This window comes from Wyeomyia smithii, chromosome 1 (genome assembly GCF_029784165.1).
Source record: "Wyeomyia smithii strain HCP4-BCI-WySm-NY-G18 chromosome 1, ASM2978416v1, whole genome shotgun sequence".
In the NCBI taxonomy this organism is placed as follows: Eukaryota; Metazoa; Arthropoda; class Insecta; order Diptera; family Culicidae; genus Wyeomyia; species Wyeomyia smithii.
Window position 1 is genome coordinate 202,742,067 of NC_073694.1, and position 27,184 is coordinate 202,769,250.

General features: G+C 40.1%; 1 protein-coding gene and 1 long non-coding RNA gene across 2 annotated transcripts; both read left to right on the forward strand.

The window, feature by feature from the left end:
* The first annotated feature begins 38 nt into the window (after positions 1–38).
* LOC129718752 (uncharacterized) lies at positions 39–27,177 on the forward strand. Its single transcript, XM_055669800.1, has 2 exons — positions 39–1,644; positions 26,700–27,177. The coding sequence occupies exons 1-2, from the start codon at positions 492–494 to the stop codon at positions 27,131–27,133; spliced, it is 1,587 nt and encodes a 528-aa protein (XP_055525775.1). The 5' UTR covers positions 39–491; the 3' UTR covers positions 27,134–27,177.
* On the forward strand, positions 19,756–22,386 carry LOC129718753 (uncharacterized). The gene is made up of 3 exons (XR_008727036.1): positions 19,756–19,870; positions 19,929–20,052; positions 22,008–22,386. It is a non-coding gene; the product is annotated as an uncharacterized LOC129718753 (long non-coding RNA).
* Positions 27,178–27,184: the final 7 nt, after the last annotated feature.

The window sequence follows — 27,184 nt, forward strand, 5'->3', positions numbered from 1 at the left end:
TGACAAACGCACTCGGAGTAAAATAAAATAAAAAAGAAATGTGCCAATTCCGAATCGGTTCGCGTGAAATAGTAATGTTTCAATGAACAAAACCCGTCCGGTCTGGGCATATATAATCAACCGTAACAAACGCAATTGAGTAAAAAAAAGAGGCAAAAACAAAAGTGCGACAAAAAATAATAATAATCGCAGCAATAACAAACGTATCGATATGCAAATTGCAGGCAGCGTCGAGTAAGTTACGCGCCATCGACTAATAAGAGCACCAGAAGGGTGTTGGGTTGAGCGCGCGCTTAGATTATTTAACTGCAGCTAAATCTGCCTGCAGCTCGAAGATGGTGGAGACAGAGCGGAAAAACTAAACTTAACTAAACGGCCCAAAAGTACGAGAAGAAAGGGAACTGTGCGCGACGAGAAGGCGGGTTGTGTTGGTAGGTACTTTACCATATAAATTGCACCGCCCGCCGGGACTGCCGAACCAGTTGTGAAAAATGACCCGCTTTGCGTACTCTCTTGTGACGACGGTGTTGGCAGTGTTAACCGGAGTGATTCTGGCGGACGATGATGTAGACTTTCGCGCGTTTGATTTTGGCGATGAAGATACGGAGTTTTTTAGTTCGCATGAGAAGTCCTTCAATGAGCGGGACTATTTTCCGACGGATTTCAATCTCGGTAGTCTGGATTTAATATCGGCTATTCCGCGCTTCGCCAAAGCTGAAAGTTATGTTAATCCGAGTGATGTTGAGGTGGCGCGTACGAAGCGGACGACTTCGTCGAGTGTAGAGGAACCGACTGATGATAGTGAAGAGAATGACGATCGGAGCGTTAACGGACCGGATGGTTACGCCGATCGCTATGAACGGTTTGTTAGTCGGCATTTCCGGAATCGAGACGAGCAACGGAACGACAACGAAAAGGATGACTCGGAGAAAGGAGCTACTGAGTACGAATACAGATTCGATTTCAGTCCATCGGATGACTACGAACGGATCAAGCAAGAATCAGAGGCACAGAGCCGTCAACTGGCCAAAAACCCGAAGAACTGCAAGGCCTACGATAAAGATGGAATGGTGTGTCACGTGTGCAAAGATCCAGTCACCGAAACGAAGTCGGAATCCTGCGCTTACGCAACCGTTCCGCACCATAACAAATTTTCCTATGTGAAAGAAAAGCATTACAACAGTAAAGATCACGAAAAGGACGAACCTGAAGATGATCGCGAGGAGAGCGATGATGATGGGGATGATACTGATGAGGATGAAAGTGAGCAAGATTCGGATAAACGTGCGGAAAACATTACGCTAAACCCTAAGAAACCGAAGGTGATACCAACCAAAAAATCTGTGGTCCACACACGACCAGGTCAAGAGGGCACAAATGGCGGTGGCTACCGCTATCAACCAGTCGATTTGCGCTCGAACAAACAACGACCCAAAGCAACTACTACTGGAGGAGGGGTTGTACATCCCGTGCACTATGATTTCTATACGCATTTCTTTCCCCCTCTGGGGCGAAGCCAGAAGATCAAACAGCAGGATCCGGCCAGCAGCGACGATGTGTATGTTCTGAGCTATCGGAACGACGAAGAGGTGGCTAAGGTTTTGGCCGATTTTGAAACACGGGACTGGTCTAACTGTAAAAAAGGTAGGTCTGCGTTTTGTTAAACCGAAACCGATTATTACATTCAAGTTTGCAGCGCAAATTGCTAACACAGCAAGCGGTGTCTTGTGAAACCAACTCCGACACAAATAAGCACCACAGTTGTTGTTGAATAGTGAAGTTTGGCAATCTAAAGGGAAACTTTTTATATTGTCAGTGACCAGTGACCAAATTGAAGAGGAATTTACCAATCAGTATCGCGTAAAATGTTTCTTATTTGAAATATTACATCTATTAGCATCCAGAAGTACTGCTTCTATTGTGAATTGGAATATCGGGGGCGGTATGGTAGGTACAGAGTATCTCTCAGTCGTAACCGTCGTAACTCAAACAGATGTTTTTTCGTTTGCATGAATTAAACTTTTCCTGGGGTCTGGACTTTATCTTCGTTTTCGAACGATGACATTTTTGCTTCTTCCAATTGATGTTTTAAAAATCAAGATTTGAATTAACGGCTTGAATTAAACATAGAAAGTGTTGAATTATTTCTTCGTACTTAAATTTTTGTTATTATACAAAACAGTACGAGAATTTTGTATTTACCCGGGGAAGATTTATTCAAAAATTAAAAAAAAAACGAAAAAAATAAAAATTTTTACAAGTTTTCAATTTTCTGTTGGTTCGGCAAAATTGTAGAAAATATTTTTGACTCCGTATTTTTTCGAACATACACCGTAAAATATTTTTTGAGGCAAAATGTAGAAACAATTATCTCAAAAAGATTAGTTTTTAATTTTTTTTGCAAAAATGTTAAATTCAAGTCATTTTTTTTTCGTTGGAGACTGCAACAATTTTCGGCGGCGAGGATAATTTTAAGCTGCTACTAGCTCAAACCCTTAAGCGAGCTAATGATGCTGAAAACAAGGCACTCGCACTGGAGGCAGAGCTTAATCGGCTCAAAGAAGAAAATGCAAACACACACAAACAGCTGCGTCATCGTTTGCCGAAGTCTCTTCAGCTGAACCGACCGACAAACGTACTAGAGGCTCTCCGGGGGAATCGGCCCCCAGGAAAGCTAAACGGAGGCGGTTGTTTGGAGACAGCCCACAGGCTGGCCCGTCAGCTCAGCCAAGTAGGGAACCGACGAACGGTGAAGCCACGGGCACAGGTGAATGGACAACCGTGGTGGACAAAAGGCGGAAAAAACGGGAACGACTCGCGAAGCGCGGCGACCGCAATAAAAAGCCGCATGGGTCGAGCAGGAGGAGCAGGGGCCACGCGCTCATTTTCAAGACGGATGCGTCTAAGTACGCTGGAGTCTTGAAGACCATGAGAGGCGAGGCCAAGCGCAAAGACTTCGGCGCGAATGTCAGGTCAATTCGTCGGTCCCGTACCGGCGAGATGATCCTTGAACTCCGTAAGAAGGCAAAAGGCAAGGGGTTGTGCGTATAAAAAGGCGGCCCAAGAAGTGTTAGGCGAGGATGTTCAAATCTGAGCTCTCACCTCAGAAGTGACTCTGCAGCTTAAAAACCTGAATTAGATCACCGAAGGGTGCGACAGCACAAACGTTTAAGCGGGAGTGTGGAGTGGTGGTGACCGCGGAGGCAGTTCGTCTCCGTAGGGGCCCGGCAGGGACCTAGGTTGCTACCATAAAACTTCCACTAGCGGAGGGTAACAATGCCCTAAAGAAGGCCACGTTGAAGGTGGGTTGGTCGGTCTACCCCTGGGCATCTTCCAAGAGCCTGACGTTTGTTTCAGGTGCTTTGAGCGGGGGCATAAATCCTGGTCGTGCAAAGGGCCCGACAGGTCCAATTTATGCCGCTGCGGTGGTGCAGGCCATAAAGCACGGGACTGCGGCGCACCTCCCAAGTGTTTGGTATGCACCGGTAAACAGGACGCTAAGCACGCCATGGGAGGCCCCAAGTGTTCGGCTGCACGGCTGGCTTGAGGGCGATACAATTAAACCTGAATCACTGCTATGCGCAGTTGCTACACTGTCGGACGTGGACAACGTCTCGGACCCCTACCGCATCCCAACCGGAAACGGTAACTGGGTAACGGATAAGTCTGGGAGGACGGCCATATGCACGACAGGCAGGGCCCGGTTCAGGAGATTGTGTCAACCTTCAGCGAGGGATACGTGATAGCCAAAGTGGATGAAGTATTCTACTGCAGATGCTATGCCCCGCCAAGTTGGTCTACTGAAATGTTCGCACAGATGATCGACCAAGCAACCGCCGAACTGACGGGTCTAGGGCCGCTGGTGGTTGCGGGCGACTTTAACGCTTGGGCTGTTGAGTGGGAAAGTCGCTGTACAAACCAGAGGGGCCAGATTTTGTTGAAAGCTTTGACAAAGCTCAACTTAGACATGGCTAACGTTGGCACGAAATGCACCTACAGCAGGAACAGTGCGGAATCGATAATCGATGTGACATTCTGCAGCCCGGGACTGATCACGAACTGGAGGGTAGACGACAGCTACACGAATAGCGAACGCCAAACGGTTTGCTATGAGGTAGGTGTGAGGAAGCAAGCAGCGAGTAGGGCCAATATTCCATCCTTCTGCGGCTGGAAAACATTGCATTTCGATGCAGATGTATATGGTCAGGCCTTTAGATGGAAGCTAAATGCGATGTTATCATGGGCGTGCGACGCCACGATGCCTAGGTCTCGTCCACCTAGTGAGGGTAGACCATCGACATACTGGTGGAGTGCATGCCTCCGGAAGATGCAACGTGTGCGTTCCGATGAGCAAAGAGAGGAACGCGATGCCGCATTCAAATCCGCTAAGACAACGCTCAAGAGCACAATCAGAGCCAGTAAACGAGTCTGTTTCGAAAAACTATGCGCCAGTGCAAATTCGAACCCGTGGGGTGACGCCTACAGGATCGTTATGACCAAGACTAGGGGTGCGCTAGCCCCAGCTGAACAACCAACGATGCTAGAAACGATCATTCAGGGCCTCTTCCCAAGCCGGTGGTGACGAGTCAACCGTGAGTGACGGCAGTCGTGCAGAAGCAGACGATACGGCAAGGGTGACAGAAGATGAATTGATCGAGATCGCAAACTCCCTAAAGATAGGCAAGGCACCGGGACCAGATGGAATCCCGAACTTGGCCATTAAGGAAGTCCTCGGGTTGTTCAAGGCGGTCATGTAGAAATGCCTTGACGACTGCCTCTTACCGGACGTGTGGAAGCGACAGAGGCTGGTACTGTTGCCGAAGGTCGGGAAACCACCAGGTGACCCATCGGCATACAGACCAATCTATCTGCTGGACACAGCGGGCAAGGTGCTTGAGAGGATAATCCTCAATAGACTGGTGAAATACACAGAAAGCGAGAACGGTCTATCAAGCAACCAGTTCGGCTTCCGAAAAGGTAGGTCTACGGTGGATGAAATTCTCTCCGTCACCAGAACGGCTGAGGTTGCAATCCAACGTAAAAGGAGGGGCATTCGTTACAGTGCGATCGTCACGCTCGACGTGAAGAACGCGTTTAACAGTGCCAGCTGGGACTCCATAGCTTTAGCGCTACAGAGCCTCAGAGTGCTAGTGTACAACACAAACGAGGGTCACAAAAGCGTCCCAGTTGTGTACCGCCAGGTTCCATCCTGGGTGCGGTATTGTGGAATGCCATGTATGATGACGTGTTAAAACTAACACTCCCTCCAGGAGTGGTGATTGTGGGCTTCGCCGATGATATAACTTTGAGGTCTACGGCGCACAGAGGAGTCACTCGAGTGAAAACCTGGCCAAAATTATTTTCGCTGCTATTTAGCAATATTTTGGGAAATATTTAAGTGAGAAGTGGATGTGGCTGGTTCGAGTTTTATATCAAAAAGTAACTCTAAATATCACACACACAACTTAATGTTTACATTTACATAGCCTATGTGTCTTCATAAATGTAAGTGAGTAGATAAAGTAATACGCCCGAATGATTTGTTTTCGCAAAACGGGCAGCGAAACAAATTTAAGAATTTACCAGAAAAATGATGTTGTAAAATATCTTCATTTAGACCTATCAATTTGATGCTCACAAATTATATGATGCCTCGTGGAACCTACGTAGGTTGGAAAAAGCCTTTTGTACGAAGTGTTATTTACCTGGATTATTGATTCTGTGCATCAAGTTATTTTTGAGTTAACTTAAATTAGTTGAAATTCATTCACTAAACTAATCTCATTTCATCTTTGTTAAGCTGAAACACTGTTTTATACGTGAGGTAGGCACCCATCAGGTTTTTTTTAATCTCCCGTGTATGCGTGAACACTTAGCGTCAAAATTCGTCAAAAACAACATTTTTCAAACGGGTCGCAAATGCCAATCCGGACGTTACCGGATGAGATATTTGCGAGGATGTGTTCGTGATGTTATGAACTTTCATTCCTCCGATGATTATATGATCGGATTCCGCGAGATTTGATAACTTTTTGCCTTTCTCCTAGAAAGGTATAGCAATCACTTGCAAAACCGAAAGTATAAAAGTGCTCCGAAGGGCCGAATGGCATATATCACTCGACTCAGCTCGACGAGCTGAGCATTTTCTGTATGTATGTGTGTGTGTGTGTATGTGTGTGTGTATGTATGTGTGTGTGTATGTGCAGATTTTTATTCTCACTCACTTTTCTCAGAGATGGCTGGACCGATTTTCATTAAATTAATTGCAAATGAAAGGTCTCGTTGTCCCATGAGACCCTATTAAATTTCATTGTAATCGGATTTTTAGTTTAGAGGTTATGGTTCAAAATGTAAAAATCATGAAACATTATTATCTCGAAAACTACACAACCGATTTGAACAAAATTGATTTCAAATGAACGGGCTACCTGAAATACCATTAACTTTTGAATTTCATCTAGTCTAGCTGCCTCGTAACACCCTATTGAATTTTACTGTAATCGGACTGTAACTTCGTCTGTAAAGTACCGAAATGTGAAAATCACGAAACTTCATCATCTCAGAAACTACACAACCGATTTGATCAATATTAATATCAGATGAGCGGGCTAGTTAAGGGTTAACTGATGAATTATGATTGAACACGTAGTTTCAAAGTTTGGCTGCCCTATACGTTCCCATTTCGTTTGATTATAATTGAACTTAGGCCATCATTATGTATTAAATTGTTGATAAAACGACGAAAGCCTATTATTTCAAAGATTACATGACTAATTTGAACATAACTAGTGTCATACGAACAAGTCATCTCTCAAACTAACATACAACAAACTTCATAACAATTTGATATGTGGCTTAAAAGTTATGGAAAGAAAAGAAATTCAAAGGCTATTTAAAACTATACCTGCTTTGATTAATATATGTGGTCTCAACATAATTTAAATGTGGTTTTGTACTATTTGAACGTTCCAAATTCATTGATTCCTTGCGATGTGTTTAAAGTCTGCAAATGCACGACGAATCGGCCATAGGATATGATCAAAGTCAAAAGACAAATCGTTTGAAATGAATGGTTTTATCGAAATGACAAAATCTTCGATTTTTGGCGCCCTAATTCTGAATATATTCATATTGGGTGGTAGTTGGTCATTTTCAGCAGATTTTCTGGCATCAATCAGACACCGGTAATACCCATATTGGGAGGTATTTAGTTATTTTGGTTGTTTTCCAGAAACTAACAGTGGTCGTCTTTAAATTCAAAATGGTGTCAAGGGTCAATGTTTGGTTTCTATGCATCATCTCGATTACAGAAATATCCATGTTGAGTATTATTTGGTCATTTTCGACTGTTTCCTATAAGTTGCCATTTAGCGGTTCAAAATGGTGCCTGAGGTCAATTGTTAGCTCATTGCATCATTCTGGTTCCAGAGATACTCATATTGGATGGTATTTGGTTATTTTAGGCTGTTTTTCACAAACCGGAAGTCGCCATCTTGGATTTCGAAATGGTATTTGAGATAATTTTTAGCCTCTGAGCGTCATTCTGGTTGAAGAAACACCCATATTGGGTGTTATTCGATCATTTTCGGCTGTTTCCCAGGAACCGGAAGTCGCCAACCCAGAATCCAAAATGGGGTCTGTGGTCGATTTCAGCAGCTGTGTATCATTTGTTACCACTAAAAACATTCACCTGCCAAATATGGTTCCATTTAGTTGATTAGTTCGCGAGATGTGCAGAAATTTGTGCAGACACATGTGCTTCCATAAGAGGGAGGGGTGTCGAAACATTATGGACATATTTTTACCCTTTAAAACTTCCACATGCCAAATTCGGTTTCATTTGCTTGGTTTGTTCTTGAGTTGTGCGGAAATGTATGTTTCATTTGAATTGGACCCCTCCTTTCCAGAAGAGGGAGGGGTCTCATACTATCATACTATCATATCATACTATCGGGACCAAAAACCCCTACATACAAATTTTCACATCGATCGGTTCGGTAGTTTTCGAGCCTATATGGATCAAACAGACTGACAGACCGGACTACATTTTTATATGTATAGATTACAACATCAAGATTTTAGAACCCTAAAGAGTGAATATACATTTAATAGATTTGCATGAACGCTTCAAGCGTTCATGTAAATCTATTTTTACAAATAAAAGTTTGAATGAGAAAGGCTGGGTCTGACCGCTAGGTGGATTAATCACTAAATTCTAAAACTTCTTAAGAGTAACTATAGTTTTGAAATTTCGGAATTTCTATCAACCGGTTTATTAGCATTGAACATGAAGAACTCATTTGCTGCAAAATATTGATAAATTGTCATTTTTTCGATGCCTGGCACAACTTGTTACTATAAATGGTTCGATTCCCAAAAAAAATGCTTGAAAATTTGTCAATGTTTACAGCGCTCCCAGCATATGATGATACCGTTTAACGTTCATCGAGTGATGGCATTTTGTGCAACATTTATTTAAGCTGCAGGAAAAAATATAGCGGCACCAAAAAGCGACAAAAAACTTTTTTCTTATTTTGGCCTCTGTGCGGCGAGTCAATTAGAGAGGTGGAGTTAAAGGCCGCGCTATCCATACGCGTAGTGGAAGATTAGATGCACACCAGAAAACTGGAGCTAGCGCGCCATAAGACCGAGGTCATCGTTGTGAATAATAGGAAATCGGAGCAGGAGGCATGGATCAGTGCTGGCGTATGTACTGTCGCCTCAAAACATTCCTTGAAGCTACTGGGGGTTATGATCGATGACAAGCTTACGTTCGGGAACCACGTCGATTATACCTGCAAGAAAGCTTCCATGGCTGTAGCGGCATCATCCCGCATGATGGCAAACAGTTCAGCGGCCCGTAGCAATAGGTGCAAAGTCCTTGCTAGTCCTTAGACCACACTGGCCCTCCATACTCATGTATGGAGGGCCAGTGTGGTTCAAGGTTTTGGGTACCTCGTGCCATCGTGGCAAGCTCGAGAGTACGTACAGGCTAATGTGCCTGAGGGGCGCGTGCGCATACCGAACAGTGTCGTACGAGGCGGCTTGTGTTTTGGCTGGCATGATACCCATCAGCATGTTCTTCACATGTCCGCGTTTCGAGCGGATAAGGCACGACATGCTGGCAATAAGTGGGATGGTCACCAGGTCAGAGAATATTGTGCGAAGGATGTGCAAGAATAGGGAAATCTGGAGTGCGGTCATCAAGGCTGCATCACAGATCGTAAATATTTTGCAAGGCACCAATCGACGGGAATCCATCGACATGCCTTATTCAATAGCTAACTAACTGGCCTACATAGGTTGCTCTGCTACCCAGAGAGGTAAGTGCAAAAAGCACGACTGGCCCTCTCCCTTTATGCCTAACGGCGGTCCCGGGGAGACCAAGGGCTTTGGCTGTCCAGCTTAAGGCTGCTCAGCATGGGTAAAAGCGACAGTCAAGCAGCTTTAAAGGCTTTGAAGTCTGCGACATGCACTTAAAAACTTGTTTGAGAGTGTATTCAATCATTTCAAACAGTAGGTTGTAATAATCAAGTAGATTTATGTTGGGTTCCTGGTCACTGTGGAATAGATGGAAACGAAAAACTCGGAATATCTGTTATGCCGATGTCCGGCAATTTTTAGCAAAAGGTATAGGCTCTTCGATAGAGGATCATTGGAACCCTCTGCAATCTGGAGAATAAATTAGTACGGTTGTACGCTTCATACGAAGTGTAATACCGGACTGGACTAATGCTATCGGTCAGGTTACAACGACCACTTCCAATAGTGAAACGTTATCCTGATTTAGCAATATTGAAAAGAAAAAATATGTCACAATATATCAAAAAATTGGTCGCAGTGACGAAAATATCCAACACGGAAAGAAAAAGCACAAAACATTCTGTGAACTTTGGAGTTGCGAAACATAGTACTCTAGGCCCAACGTTGTTTAACATTTCTATAAACAACTTTAAGCATCTACCGCCACAAGGTAAATTGGTTATGTACGCCGATAAAATCGTGCTCATCTATGCTGAGACATCCTACGAAGAACTGAAACTAAGTAAATTAGGTCCTAACGACTCTGAGATTGTGGATGTACCAGCATAAACATCTACAAAACAAAATACATGCTGTTCAACACATCTGAAACGACCACAATCGAGCGACGAATCGACCACAAACAAGAAGGAAGACCCGAAGACGTCCCGCAACGTTGGCTTAAATGACTATTCTACTGAAAGCTGGCAAACTGTCATTAGTTGTATTCTGTATTTCATGCTGTCTCGGTTCCCACAGTTTGCTATTATTATTTGAAAATTTGCCGCCAAAAAGAACTTAAATATAGAACGCGTAAGTTGTTTTCGATTATTTGAGTGATTCTAGTGATGAAGAAAGTGATTTCGCAAAACAAATTTCCTTATACGCGATTAAGAAAATGGTTTTTGGAAAGATTCGGGGCGACTCTCAGCCTAGTAAATACCCAAAAAAACCGCCATACGGAGGAAGGTGCCATCCAGCGTTTTAACAACGGTCTATATCGATGACCATTTCCAACGCCGCTTTCGAACGCATCTTAGGTTGTTTTTGAAGATTGAAACAGCGGTAAAGGAGAAGAATGGTTTTGACGTAGGACTACGTCTAACCGCACTATATCGAGATACATTCCGCGAAAACTAAAACCAAGATGTAACGCCGGAATGAAAGATTTCAAACGGTTATACTGATGTAACCACATGATGGATCACAATAATCAATATGTCGTTGGATTGATAAAATGATGGACAATTTTGTGATTCTTCAATTTCCATTATCACTTCATTGTTAAACAGTGAAAATTGAATAAAAGTTTCAAGGTCAAATTTTCACCAACAATGTACCAATCATATGCGAGCACGCCAAGCACAGACTTCATGAATAGACACCAACTGCATGCTGTGATATCCTGTATAGCAGTGCCAAAAAAAATTTTGACAGAATCTCCCCGCCCCAATAGGTCACCTAATGTTAGTTTCCATGAGCCTAGACTATTTTGATGTCTTGAAGGTGGAGCTTTCTCGGAACGTTCGTAACCACCTCCACTATTAGACAGTATGACGTTCTGCTGTTAATAAATATGTTAATGTTAATAAAACTGATGTCTTGAAGGAAAACATGCTGGCACAGGCAACAGTACTGCACCGAGCATTGTATGAATAGAACGCTGGTCATTCGTCGTCTATCAGTGCAGAAAAACTCGATATTCATTTGTGTGCAGCCAAGTCAAGTGAAAACTACATTGCCGCTGTTGACGCATGGTGGGGCGTGGAACACAATCGAATTGCCGTTTGAATTGTCTTCTTCTTCTCCTTGTTTCGTATAGCAGCAAATATCAGAATTCAATTTGATTTTTCGGGTACCGCAGAATACGCTGCGCCGCCGGGGACAACAAAATGCGTTGTTTATTTTTGAACTCTACATTCTGCTTTTTTCAGATTTATTTAAATAACTGAATATGGTATTTAAAAGACAATAGAAAACAAAAATGCTCCGTACATATCTTTGAATAGTTAGTTAAACGAGCTGTACTGATGATTATATTTTACTAGCTAAATGAATTTAGTCCAATATGACAATATTAGTTGCATCCTGCGGTGGCGGTATAGAGGAAAACCAAATTCATTTCATCTTGATATTAGAGTTCCGACATTAGTATTTGTGTTTTTCAATTAAATTTTTTTTTTGAATTTGCATTTACAAGAAAATATTACTTTCCATAACCTTACTTGTAATTGAACAACGCTATGCAAACATTAATTGCCGTGGCTAATGTTGTGCATCACTCTTGCCCAGTTTATTTTCGAAAATAACAGACATATAACTTTCAAATATGATATCTTCGTTGTTCTTTGGTATCTTGAAACTAATCAAATTTTTTCTGATTGATTCTGTATACTGATAAAATGTTTAAATTGACCTGAATTGAATGTTAACATGTTCATAAAATTCTATGTCAATTTCAAATTTTCTGTGAATATACATTTTCTACTAAAACTGTCATTCATTATCTATATTTTTTCCACGAGCTTGTAACTGCAGGAAAAAAATTGATGTAACATCTTTGCCGCTTTGTGATCGGTGAGTGAGCCAACTTTAACAAGACAAATAGATATAGAAGGAAGAAGTTTAATTTCTACTAAATCGTACTCAATTAAATATTTTATAGAAGGTTGTCTTTTCGCGTAATAAAGAAAATTCGCTGTATTAGAATGAAAGGTATTCATCAATAGTCTGGAAACCAAATTTAGGGGGAAATTTGGGTCTAGAGCTCTATAGCAATATTTTAGAGAAAAACTTTCTTCAACAAAGTTGTTACATATGATAAAGCGCTTATTGAAAAAGTATCAAAAATTGGGGTGACCAAAATTTTCAATGCTATCAAGTATCTTCCTTTTTATTTTTGTAGTTAGAAAACCTTGTTCAACAATTTTATAGCTCCAATAATTTTAAGTAACTTTGTAAACAAAAATATTTTCTCTAAAACATTGCTATATAGCTCTAGACCCAAAATTTCCCCTAAATTTGGTTCCTGGACCATTATGAATGTTGAGGAGAATATTTTTTTCTTCTAAGGTAGAGTGGTACAAAGAAATAATCAAAATACAGACCCCGTTCGATTTTGGCAACACGCCAGAATATTTTCTGTTGCAAAAATCGAACCATGCCAAAAATGAACGGTTCTTTTTTCATGACTTTTTTTACTTTTTAAGTGGTCAAAGACGACCTTAACAGTAGAAATGGCCACCAATGAGCTAGTTTTAGTTCCAAGTCGTTTAAGGTGTCGCTTGATGAATTCGGGCTGACGACCTAGATACTTGATATTACCACCCGAACCAAAATATCTCCCTTTTGGAAGATGTTGAGTTTAAATTGGTTAAAATGAATCAAGCAAACTACAAAAGTAAAACGAGCTCAAATCAAACATAGCTTTAAAATAAAAATATAAAATTATTGTAGTCCTACGTCAACTATGCGGTCGTGTCTTGGATACCACCCTCCTACTATTTTATACAACGACCGAACGAAACGGGAAAATAGTTGGTAACACTCCCGAGCAGATTTGCTTAAACCTTCCAGGTTTATTAAATAATATTGGCCTCTTGTGAGGGTTTGAGCTTTCGCATCGTTTAGGTTGCAGACCAAAATGCCAACCAAAATGGTCATCTCAATAAAAAACCTATACAAAATGTTTACCTGCCCGAAAAAACACCCTGTGCAAAATTTCAGCTCAATCGGAAATAAAATTGAGTAGTGGTTCACGCCGACACTTGCGTCCTACGACGTGTTTAACAAGCGAGGCAAAACACTTCTTTTTTTCGTGGCCGACCAATTGAGTCCGCATTCAAAACACTCATCATCTTCGTAATATTATTACGAACATTTACTATCGAGCACAAAAAAACAACAGTTTGACATTTCCAGGGGCCTATAAACGTCAACATTTTGCCTACCAATCATAAATTCATCACGGCAGTAATATTTCATTTCAAATGCTTGCAAAACTTATCTTATTCATTGAAAGTGCACATTATACTGAGAACAAATGTTGGGCTCTTGTTTTTTTCCATCTAAAACGGAATTCACTCGATAATAAGTCTACCGACAAAATGGGACGTTTACTCTATTTCACTTGTTTTAGGGCAAACCAACCAAAAAGTTGCCACCAGAAACGCTGGTACCAGAATCAATGAGTGGTAGATGGAAAATGTATGGAGTTTGACAGCCACAAGAGCCCCCTGGACATTTCATCAAATAGCAACGTTGCTATCGCGTTGCCAAATTTAATAACTCGCTACTACCCGAGGTGGGGATTTCTATTTTACCAAGCCAACATAGCGACGCCCGGTGCGGTTGCCGCGTTATGGTGGGAGTTGCCAAACTAGCTTTAGAAACTTCAATTTAGCCACTGGTGGGCTTGCTCTTAGGCGTTAGTAGATACCTAAAAAATGCAGTAACGTAAACTGTTCAGAATTGGGTCCTAAAGTTTTACACGGTTTTCTGATTTTTATATATCAGTTGAAAAAGCGCAACAAAACAAAACGTGATTTTAAAAAAATGTTTATCGTTGTCCTTGAATTTTTAAATGAGGGGCCATCCACATACAGTCGTCGTTAGCTAACTGCAACATGTTTACATTGCAGTTATCGAATGCCGTTCGATAACTGCAACACTTGACACATGCCAAAATTTAGAGGGGGGTCCGTCACTACCATTTTTGTTTTCAATGATGTCGAAATGTATTTTTTTTAATAAAGTACATAGTAGCAAAAAATAGCAGAAAACTAAAATAGGTAAGCTTTTTGATTAATCAATTTGATAGTCATATTTCCGCATCATAATTTATTGCGTTTTAGTAACTACTTTACATAACCAATATGTAGGCGAAGATAAAGTTCATCACTACAGAAGTCCATTTTACGAGACGTTTCTGAACTCAATTCATGAATGAAATTTTGACAGAAGGCTCGCAACCGCTGACGTAACGCAAGTAAAAGCAACATCAATGTCAGCAGGATCCGTGACGTGAAAGCTAGCCAAACAATGCACAAGGAATTTTTTTTCTCTTATAATAATTACGGAAAGTGAACCACATAACATGGTGATTTGGCTTCATTGATTAATAGTTGAGATCTATAATCTCCCATCTAGAATGAAGAGACAACAAGTGAACGGAATCGAAAAAAAATCGAGAAAAATTAAAAGTCCTTTCGAAATGTTTCTAGAGATTCAACAATTTTTTATTTTCGAATGCATTTAGAATCCCCCCGCGAGATTTGTCACTTCAATGTCAAATATGACTTTGACTTCAGATATGACGGATTGCGGTCCGATAACTGCAAAGTTGTTGCAGTTATCGGTCTTGCAGTTAAAAAGCGTTGCAGTTAAAAGACTTGCAGTTATCGAACGGCGACTGTACCACGTGGACAGATTTTTAACGATTATTACCCAGACATTTCGAGAAGTTTTTTATTCTTCATTTTAAGATCGAAGGAAAACGATAAACATTTTTTCAAACAGCACGTTTTGCTCAGAAAACGCGGCTTTTTCAAATGATATATAAAAACTGATATCCAGCTTTTTATGCGCCATAATGGCGGACGCTAAAATGCAAAGTTCGTATTAAATCATCCACCGTTTTGACAACTCTGCTCATGTCAATGTGAAGTCTTCACGTATTTTATCAAACGAGAAATAAATCTGGTATGATTTGTGATGCCAATTTCTCCGAAATCCCCAAAACTGACGTAAGCAGAGAGGTTCGAATATTACGAACACGCATCATAGCGACCGCCATTACGGTGCGAAAAAAGTTGGATAGCTTTAGGACCCAAAAGTCAGATAGTTGAGGGTTGCAAGAACTAGACAATTTCTCTCGACAAAATTCAACTAAAGAAAAAATCGTTCAAAATGAGTCCGTTCCGTTCCGGAGTCAAAGTAAAAGTACTGAACTATCTTCAACATTTCTGAAGATCCGGCATCATCCAAAAAAATCAGGACAAATGCTAAAATATGAAAAATAAATCAGAACGCATCAAACGGATCTCAAAATCAGGACATTAATAAATTATAGTTTTATCTTTATGCTTTCGGTTTTGCTCAAACGGCAGAAGCATGTCCGTTATCGCTGACGATCTGAATCGAAGAGATCGACCTTATTTATTTTACTGCTCAGCAAACCTTGCGAACCTTATATGTTAATTATTTATATGTTTACATAACAAGGGTTTGGGCATTGGGCCCACTTGACATTTGAACCAAAGTACGCTCTACTTTGTGAATACTTAAATTTAGATCCTATATTGAAGACATGTCCTGCTAAATCAGGACGGATGGTATCCCTACACGCTCACTCTGGGCTACTCAGCGGCTGAGTTGAATTTTAATCATTTTTTTTCAGTTGTTCGAAGACGTCAAAAAATGAGTAGAATTAAGTTGATAATGGCGGTAAAATTACTCAAAATTGGGTAATCGGTGCTTGCGTGTTGTTGTTATTTTTTTGCAATTGAAAACAAACAGCAAACCAAGCAAACCGTCTGGAAAAAGGGGGAGATAGAAGTGTTTGAAATTCGTTGTTATCGGTAAGTGATCTTAACAAGAATCATACAGCTCAAGATAACGTTTCAATCCGCTTCATGCTATATTATTATCCAGTATTTTTCAATGAACCTTCACGTAACTTTGATCTGATGAGATTATGTGATTTACTACATATTTTTTTGCATGTAGGCTACACATGAATTTAATGTTGGAAATACATGAATCTCATCAAAATAATAAATGCTATTATTTCTAAATAAAAACCAACATTTATTTAACGCAAAATGCATTCTTAAGCCTAAACATATTTTTTTTTCCTGCTAATCCGTCATTAATAACACGATCAATTACGTGGATCGTGAATGGTGGCCTGGTAAAAAAATTAATGCTTATGATATCAACTAACTTAATACTACTTATTGCCTCATAGGCCAAATAGTGCTCGTGAAAAACGCCAACTTCCCAAACTTGTAAGATCAGGTAAAAAGAGTTGTTCAGTGACAGTATTTCTATGATCTCATATAAAATTACATTATTGAAACAGCATTTTGCTACAAATTGCCCTGTTTTATATTGTGTACCTTTAAACGTTATCGAACTTGACACACAGAACATGAAATTTGTATCAATGTTTACCGGTTGAATAATTTGTTTGAAATAATTACGGTATCGAACATCTGCTACGTGAAAATGAGACACTTCTTCAGTTTTAAAAAAATTATTACTTAATAAGTCGTTTGAGAATTGCAGGTAAGATTTTACGCAAAGTGTATAGCATATGTTCTTTCGAGAAGTTATTACATTAGCGTATTGTTTGAAACCTTTATGTTTTGCCTCATTCCGGAAGCACATCATGTTTCGTATTGGCCCCGAATTCGAAATTATATTTGAGTAGTGAACCAAAAAGTGATGTTTAGGTTTCAGCTCTCTTTTAAATAGTGTTAAAAACATGTCGTGATGAATGGCAATACAATGTTTCAGTTGCTGAATGTCTTCTTGCGTAAACGAATGCTTTAAACAAAAATCGACTAACTGTATCAGATGAAGCTCGTAATTCCATACCGGATCATGCTGTGGAACATAATGCCCTACTAACAATGGAAAATAATGACAAAATATTTGCATCTCGTTGGAGGTAGTTTTTATCGAAACAGATTTCCGTCTTTCTTTACTAATGTAAGTTTCTGTGATGTCAGGCATTCGCGTTAGCTCGTTGTCTAAAGATGTTTCTCCTACTTCTTTTCTACGAATGTTGATTTGTTTTAACGAAAAGTATCTTTTTGTGTATATGCAGTAGTCTAATATTTCTACAAGACCATATTTGCAAATACCAGCACTAAAAAAATCGTGCATCGCATCTACACTCTTGTTTTCCGTAACGTGAAATGAGGGCAGTTTGTTAAATAGTGACCATCCTGATATGCCAGTTTCGCTATGCTTTCCTAAATTTACGTCTTCATCGTAGTCTAGTCTGCGACGAAGGCAGTCTGCATGTTCTACAGTGTCAACCTTGAGCAATTCTTTAGGTCTTCTGCAAAAACGACAGTAAAACGTGGCGTTAAAACCATTAGACAACTGAAGCATTGAATGTATGCCTAAATTATCTCCTTGTAACAGACAAAGAACAAATTTAACTAAAATTACTTCGCCGTTAATATTTAGTTCAATACCTTTTTCTTCTATTTCTGTAAACTTATTTACTAACGCTTCAACTAATTTATTTATACCTACATCTTTTATATCTACTTTTCTGAGCATTCCAGCAACAAAGATATTACTCAACCTTGCCGCATATTCTTCCGGTATCGACGGGAAATTGAAATAGATTCCACATACTGAATGTCTATTGTTATGCGAGCTTTGAGTGTCATTTACTTCAAATTCGTCAGCATAAAGCCATATCGGAATTGTAGTGTGATTCGCATATTTTTGTTTAATTCCCTGCCATACTGAACCATTAACAAAATTTTCAATTGAAAGTGATTTTTCTAAATTTATCTGATTATTCATCACTCGTTCAAAAATATCATCGGTTTGAAAAAATGCTTTTATCTGGCTTGCAATAGGCATGAGTATTAAATAATTTTTATCATCATTCAATTCGATCTCCAAGTCTTTAATAGAAGATACTTGTTGCTTGTTATCATCAACAGTTACAATCGATGGTAATTCTAAACCTGTTGTTGAACTTAAATACTTAAACAACTTATAATCTGAATTAATTGTTTGGAAAAATGATTTCATTTTATTTACAGTTGCTTTAAAGAAAAACTCATTATCTGAATCTGGTGAAGTTACATTCAAACTACTTATGTGATCTGATAATTCTGATAATAAATTGGATACCTGGTGTTGTACTGTGATAACATCTTTTCTCGTGAAATTATTTTTCGTGTGTAAACTCATCGTAAAATTAAGAGCGGATTTCTCGACCATGTCTAAGTAAAGGTTGTGCGTTCCTATTTCAGGATTATCGAGTATGAGTCTAGGTTTTTTCATTGGCGCTGAATCTATATCACTTTGCAAAATCGTCGATGCGATACATTCTGTGTGTGCTGGTTTATGACTATTCAAATACATGACCTTTGGATGGTTAATTATATGTTTTTTAAACGGATAATATTTTGAAAAAATCTGTCGGCATGTTCCTACTGTGCATTTGTATCGAAATTCTATGGGTACTGCATGGTATTCTCTCAGATGCGTGAGATATTCACTCGGTACGGTAAATTTAGTTTTACAGTTAATCAGCATACATGAAATCATTTTGGTGGTTCTGATAAAATCGTTGAAGATTGTGTTTTACTCAAAAAGGTGCGTAGTCTAATAATGCTGGCGTATGATTCACGCTGCGGAATACCGTATATATCACTACTGATAAAATGCCACACCAATTTGGAAAGTCTTGAGAAAGGTATTCCCAAAACTGCCGTGAATTTAATTAATACATCAGTTGCCCTGGCTGCCGAAGAAAGCTCGTGGCGCAAATTTCCATACTGCATAAAGAAACGACCGTCGAGATTCTCCAATCCAGTTCCTAAGAACACCAGTTTTGGCACGATTGGCAGACCGCGTTCGGTATACCCGGCGTAAACGTTTTCAGTATTACGTGAAATGTCCTGTTCGTCCTTTGCGAAAATGATTGTGTCTTCTTGTGCAACACAGATGGTTGGTTTGAATCTGACACCAGCTGATATGGGTACTAGAACTGTATTTAACAATAATAGAAAAGCACACACTCTGGTATCTAGAAATAAACGAAAAAGGTGTGTTAATACATTGGATATGTCAACTGAAAGCCACCGAAAAGAATGTTATTCAAGAATAAAAAATTCGTATTTTTTGCTTCTAATATATTTCAGCTGCAAAACTATAACACAAGAATCATTGGGCGAACGGCTCACTAGCCGTTCAAATGAACCGGTTCTTAGAAAAGAGCGCAAAAACAAATAGCTTACGAAAAAGAACCACGGTTCTTTGAGCGCTCCAGAACTGATGGTTCGCGCGAACCCGAAGTTCGTGAATCGTTGCGAACCATGAGCCGTTCATATGAGTCGGTTCGGAACGGTGAGTGAGCGGTTCAGAGCCGCTTTTGCAAAAGAGCCGTTTCGCCCACCCCTAAAACGGTGTATATGAAACCAACGAATCTGCCCCTCTTTTCTATAAAAACAAACTCTATAACACAAATAAACAAAATAGAAATAGAGTGGCAGCAAACGCTTTGGTGGTAATCGTGGTAATGCATCCAAATTGACTTCAGTTGTAAATCAAAAAGGTAGATTACAGACTATGAAGATACCTACATGTTGGCGTAATTATATAAATAATATAAAAATTGCACAGGTAATTTGTTATTCGTATTCTTTTAGGAATTCAGTTTCGGCAGCGACCGTCAGATTATCAGACAGGCTTGAATCATAACTGAAACCTTGTCGAAAAAGGTTATGATATATATACAAATTCATCTCGGATCTCATCAATCAACCAATATAGGTGAATGCATAAATATTCTTTTCTATTATCAAATTGTTAGGCATATTGTTATGCATATTATCAACATTACAAAAAAAGTATAACTCAAAGAATAGCAGTGAGTTTAATTTTTGAGCTAATATTTGTTTAAAAACATTGAAATATAGGAAACAATAGTACTGAACATTTAGTTTTAACAAATTTTCATTAATTATGCAAGTGACGTACCTTCGCATGGGCTAATAAGATGTTTAATTAACCCAGCTGCTGATGGATCCACCGATTTTAACTCAAAGAAAGCAGATATATCCTTACTGATTGTTTTAAGTATGCCTAAAGCATTAGGCGAGTCTGGGAAAAGTTTCACGAAATCTTGATCAATCTGAAAAACTATAATAAATTATCCATATTTTGGTACCCTAAAAGTGAACTAACCAATTGATACCCAAATGTATTTCTATATTGTTGAAAGTCCTGTAACAGTCTGTGTCTTTTTCTTATCTTGCATTAAATGCTGCCGATGACAGAAACTTGCTGCCCACCTATCTAACACAGCGGACCAAGGTTCTTGATTTAGCATGAGCCATTGAGTCGCTTCGTTGATTGAACTGCTAACAGTAGTCGATATTGGTTCAAATTTTTTTGCATGCTGTTCTTCCCTCATCATTTTTTCTTTTTCTTTGGCGCAAATTACCAATCTTATTCGCGATTTTGCCGCCAGCGTTTTTGCGGTCCCCTCCTCGTGGTATGTAGTAGTTTTCCTGCAAGTGTTTCTTTTTCAAAGCCTAATTCCCTTATTATATTAGTTTAAGTTACCTGTTTTTCTTTGTTGAATAAAGTAACGACGGCAAGGCTATAGTTCTGTAAGTCATCAGAGGTTAACTTTTTATTCAACTTAAGATGGTATTTAGCTATAATTTCCGCCAGCTGTAGTTGCTTGGCCTCCGATAGCTCTCCCACACTCGCTCGTTGCACAATCTCTTTTCCAGTTTCACTGTCTGCTAGCAGCTTCAAAAGAACCTTAGGACTGAATATTTGTCTAACCGTTGTTTCGGTGCTGTATGTATTTGACGCTTCATGTTCAAATCCCAGAAATTCAATCACGGGGCATGTTGGTGTTAAACAACTTGTTTGGCATTCTTCATTTATAAAACATGCCGACTCTGATACCTCTAGTTTCGAAATACATTCAGTTTCTTGCGTGTATTTTTCTAGCTGCTTCGAAGAATTTGCGACAATATTTGACCCCTGTTGTAATACTTCGATTGCTATCGGAATATTTTTGTGATTTATTCCGTTTGTTTCCTCTGCTACGGACAAATCACAGAAGTCGGTTTCTGCGCCTGGCAATACAGGTAAAGCTTCTAATGTTTGGTTACTTTGCAACAACTTGAGAATTGATGATCTCTGAAAAATATATATTTAATTCCTTAAAGTTTGAAAATTGTTGATAAAACCTTACATTTCGCTGTCTCCAGGCATCTATTTTATCAAAAATATTCCTGCAGCACCAATCGATCCCAGTCGACTCAAGACAACTTTGAAATTGCTCAAAATTAAGTTTTATCAGATCGGAAAGTCCGAGATCGCAATCTGAGAATAAAAATGATATAAAAATGAATGGAAAATTCCACCTTCATTTTCAATATACGTTACCGTTCATCAAAATATTTATTAAATCCTTCGGAAGTTCCAAATCGGAAATCAATTTATCGGCCATATTGAATTTTTGATTTTTCACATAGGAAATTCACGTAAGCTTTATTCTTCTTCTTTTCTCAACTGTCAGTGCACGTTGAAAGTACATGATAAAAACGTAGTTCTCGTGAGATGTTTTCGTGGAAACCATATACATCACATAAATCACGAGAAATGATGAGTAATGGGGAAGTATGGGAAAATTCATGTAACTGTTAAGGGAAAATTATTTTGAGTGTAATTGACTGCAACTAACGCCAATTTTTCTTTTTCACCAGGACTCGTTGGTTGTATATACGGCGAATAAATTCATAGATCTCGCGTGTCCCGGCGAACAAAGACAAATTTCCAACATTTTTTTTACATTTTTTATTATTCTGCGGAATGGTATTCTGCAAGGTGGTACGCCGAATAGTTTTCCGCTACCATCTTACTTTTTTCCCTTTAAGGATTTTGCTGGTCATCTTGAGCACACATCTGCATTTCCCCACATTGCATGCGAGGTCGAAGTGCTCAAGACCGGCAGGTATTTCGTTATTTTTCATGGGATTGTCATCTTCGACCACGAGTTCTTCATAGCTGCCATCGGTATTTTTTCAAGAGCTTCGCTGTGTTCGGTGTGACTATACCAACCGAAATCCAAAAGTTGTACGATGTAGCCATAAAATTCATTAAAAATGGAAAATATAATAACATCGAGTCAATATAGATAATTTTTCCGAAATTCCCTCATTGAAGCTTAAAGAAGGTCACAGTTTGCTTCTATTGTTGGTAGACGCTTTATTTATTGCGTCCGTGGTAATCGCATTTTATAGTGGTATATAGCACAATGAATTGTGAATTTCGTGTGGTAATTGTAGGTGAAAGTGTTTCGAGTGTTATAACATTGTATTGAAAGTGATTTGGAAGTAAAACGATCTGGAAATTCAAAGTTTTATTGCCGTTTTTTTACAATTTGTCGCCTAGCAAATGGCTGCTTTCAAAGCGCAGTGTTGTGTTGGTGACTTTCCTTTGATACGGTAATGTGCAAGCATATTCTCCGCCGACGGCACGATCTGCTGAGAGGCAGAAACTGAGAGAGCGGCAGTTGTAACCATAGAAACAAGTTGCCTATACTTGTTTGTGTGCGAGCGGAGGCATGTTTGGTTTGCTGAAAGCTGATTCAATGACAAAGATAAGTGCATACATTTACAGACATGTTTGTTTGTTTATTTATTTATAAATGACTCGAAGGTAGTAGTTTTCACCGATAAGAATCAAATTGTTTTTTTTTCTATATTTCGTGTTGTAGACTGTAGACTTGTAGTGTGTGCAGTATAGTATGAATTTTTTAGCGATGAATTTGTGCGTCATTTAATGGCGAATTCATCTTTCATGTGTGCTACCACAGCGTAGCATTTTCGTACTGTTCTGTCATTCATACATGCACCGCTTGAAAAGGTGTACCACACGATTACGGTTTATCTATTCTGCGATATTTCCCAATGTTAAAAATGTCATGAATTTCCTAACTGAAATATATCTGATGACCATGTTTTAATATCCATTGTCATTCCTTTTCTATTTATGACTTCACTAGCTTTTGAATAATTATTTTTACGCCATAGCAAAGTTTTGTTAAACATGCTAAATTTTTATAGACGCAGATCCGAAACGGTAAAATGAATAATAATTGTTCTGGCATTTTGTAAAGGGTTTAGAAATACTGTAATGTTGTGTCAAGCTCGTTTCTGCGGCTGTGCTACACCGTCCTGGACTACACTTTACAGCTCGAAAACAAACACGCAAGCGACGCTATACTCAGCTGTCATATTTTAAGTACGCTATTTGGGAGCATTTGTTTTTGTTATTAGTGTTTTTAGACTGCACCCTGTCTCTTTCGGGTGTAGTCCAGGTAAATAAAGTGTGTAGTCGGATACAGAAAAAGTATAGTCCGGAAAGTGAAAAAAAGTACAGGACAAAACTGTAGTCCGGGTGTGAATGCGCCGCGGAGACGAGTTCGACATTACTTATGCTTTTACGCATGTCGTTTGACAAAAAGGTCCCCATCGCTCAGCTTAACAATGAGTCAACATAACGCGTAACATTACTCGAACTCGTCACCCAGAGAGTACTGGTGTGGTTTGTGGAATTCAGAATATGGTGCATTGTTGCTAGTCGAAGTCGAAATCTGATGATTCAATTTTTTCGATTTGTCTAGTTTTTGATTCAATTTTATCGATTTGTCTAGTTTTTGAGCAGAGGTTTTTGTATACTATGTCCCAATAATGACTAGTTCGGCATTTTGTCAACAAACTTAAGATATATATTTTGGTCAATCTGCGTATCTGCATTTTTCAAATTATTGGGGCTTTGGATGCATGAAACTTTGCCAATTTTTCTATTTGATAGGCAACACTCGCATCGACAGTTAATAGAGAATCGGCGTGAAATATCGTGCTCCCGAGCGTTTCCGTCGGTAGTCGTGGATTGAGCGGTCGTGCACAATGCTTTGGTAAAACGCGTCTCCGGTCCGGGAGAGTTTTGCTCATATAAATGTTTTCGAAATGTAGTGACCCAACTTTATGATATGTTAGTTCGAATCGTCCACTTAGTGTGGTATACCATTTTGCGTTTCACTAGGATGTACCACACTTACCTGTGCGTGACGGTAACAACACTCTTTAGTTTATTACTGCTTTAAATCGGTCTCAAATAAAAAAATCGCTTTTTAAGAACAGACGAACAGTATACAAGAAACGCCGTTAGTCGACCTGTTAAGCTCAAAGACAGATGTCCGGGTGACCGAATATCTAGAGACTTCGCGTCGATAGCATTCATGAGGTCGTATTTTCTACAGATTGGTTATAAACGTGTTATAATTTTTGATATAAATAGGGTCACTTCACGAAGAAGTGATAGAAGTCGCGAGGCGTTAACGTGGACTCAAGTCTCGTAGCTTTCGTAACATTGTGTAGTCAGCTGAGATCAATCAATGGGAGACACGTTACGGTAGTTGCATAATGACTACATAAACAGATGTTCAAATGTTTGAGTCGGTCTTGATTGAGTCATAGGTCCGGTATTCTCGCGTGCGCTTTATTTTTGCAGTGTTACTTCATCTAACATATTGATCGCGTTATGATTTCCGTAGAAGGTATAATGAACTCGTACGCGCGATATTTGTTATTATGAACCCGGTACTCGAACTCAGCGCATCGTTTACCAAAACGAACCTGCTGCAAACCTTACCCTTTTCTCCAACATCTCAGTGATTTCTCGTGGAAGTGCAGAGGTGTTCTCGGCTTCCAATAAAGCGAGTATTACGTCAACATATTCCTATACACACTCCTTCTTTGACCTGCATTCGGATGCGGCCGGCGCTGGTATTGCCTAATATAAAGATTAAGGTCACCAGTTTTTACACATTGAGGATGAATATTAGTCCCAAGCATCATCTGTTGGTTCTCTGTGTAATTACAGCTGATCTGGCAATAACGGAGTAGCAACCGCGGGCGGTCAATCATGCTCATCATGCTCATGCTCATTCCCTCATTGAAGCTTAAAGTACTCATTTTTGAGTCTAAAATGAGTAACTTTTACGCATCGCGCATCAGGGATAATATGAGTAATATTTACTCAATTTTTAAAACATTCGGTGGTACTCAAAAATGAGTAAAACAACTACTCAATTTTGAGTACATACGGTTTTAGCGAAACTGATTAGGTTTTGACTCAGTTTTGGGTTATACAGAAAGAGTGTGTAGCGAGGATGGTATGGGAACTGGTCTTGGTGCACGAGCAGAAATCAACAGGATGCTAGTCCCCGATCTCCAGGAGGTGTAGGAGGAGGAGAGAAGCTGCTGGAGTAGATCAACTTCTCAGCGATCTGTTAAATTGCGGTAGAGAAACACTGGCTAGAGCCGTGCACTGGGTCATTGTCATTGATTTGGGAGAAAGAACGAGTATGGGAGGTGTGAGAGTATGGGAGTGGCACTCTCGAGTCCCTTTGAAACCCGAAGAGGTTTAGGGCAAGGTGATGGTCTCTCGTGCCTACTGTTTAGCATTGCCCTGGAAGGTGTCATTAGAAGAGCGGAGATTAACACGAGTGGCACGATATTTCCAAAGTCGGTTCAACTGTTTGGCTTCGCCGACGACTTTTGTAAAGATGGCGGATACGTACATCGGACTAAAGGCCGAGGCCAAACCGATTGGACTGGTCATCAATGCATCGAAGACGAAGTACATGAAAGGAAGGGGAGACAGTACTAACCTCCTACCTCGAGTTCAAGTTGGTGGTGATGAATGAGGTGGTCGATGAGTTCGAGTAGTGAGCCCAGCTCACTGATAACTGCCGACAACGACACCAGCAGAGAAATTCATTGGCGCATTATGGCAGGAAATCGTGCATACTTTGGTCTCCGAAGGACGCTCCGATCGAGTAGAATTCGTCACCGCACAAAGTTAACCAACTATAAGACGCTAATCAAACCTGTAGTCCTCTACAGCTATCAGACATGGACTATGCTTGTGGAGAACTAACGCGCCCTTAAGGTCTTCGAGCGGAAGGTGTTGCGTACCATCTTCGGTGAAATGCAGATGGAGAACAGAACGTAGAGAAGGCAAATTAAACACGAACTGCGGGAGCCGCTTGGGGAGCCATCTATCGTCCACATCGCTAAGATTGGCAGGTTGCGGTGGCTTGGGCGTAAGGATGTCGGAAGACAACCCGGTAAAGATGGTTCTTGAAACCAATCCGTCAGGGACGAGACGGAGAGGTGCACAGCGGGCAGGGTCGATCGATCAGGTGGACCTACGACCCTACGCAGACTGCAGAGCTGTTTGACAGCACAATCTTCATAAAACAAAACAGTTGATTAAAATTTGTTTACTTGCCGAAAACACATTTTTCGGCCATAACATTTCATCATTCTGCGATCTCGTAAAATCAACCAATTTTTAAACCTTTTTTTCTTTCTTCCTTCCCAAAGGTATGAAGGACGACCTCACCTGTTACGCATGTACCGACAAAAATGGTGTTAAACACGAGGAATGCATGTACGTTTCAGAATCTCGCCAGACACCACAGACCAACGCAACTAGCACCGGCTCTGCCACGATGGCCACTACGGCGACAAGCTCCGTGCCGAAACCAACGAAAAAATCTTCCCGCAAAAAGGTCACCCCCGAGAAGAAACCCATTTCACCGAAGCAACAACAGCAGCGATCGGCTAAGCTACTGCAGCTGCTGGAACCGACCGAACAGGAAACGCACCGCGGACAGAACCGACAGACGGTGAAACGCACGGTTACCATCAGAAGTCACATCGATGCGACCGGGGGAGAACTGGGCGCTCCGCAGGAACCGATCGAAGACGAACGGGTGATGCACTACGAGCATCGCGTCAGCCATGTAACGGAATAACAAAAGTTAATAAATAGTACCCTCTTTCCTGTCAGGTCTACTCATTTCGCG

Coding starts and splice junctions, on each gene's coding strand:
- LOC129718752 (XM_055669800.1), top strand. CDS start 492: ATGACCCGCTTTGCGTACTCTCTTGTGACGACGGTGTTGGCAGTGTTA. Junction 1,645..26,699: donor CTGGTCTAACTGTAAAAAAG/GTAGGTCTGCGT, acceptor TCCTTCCCAAAG/GTATGAAGGACGACCTCACC.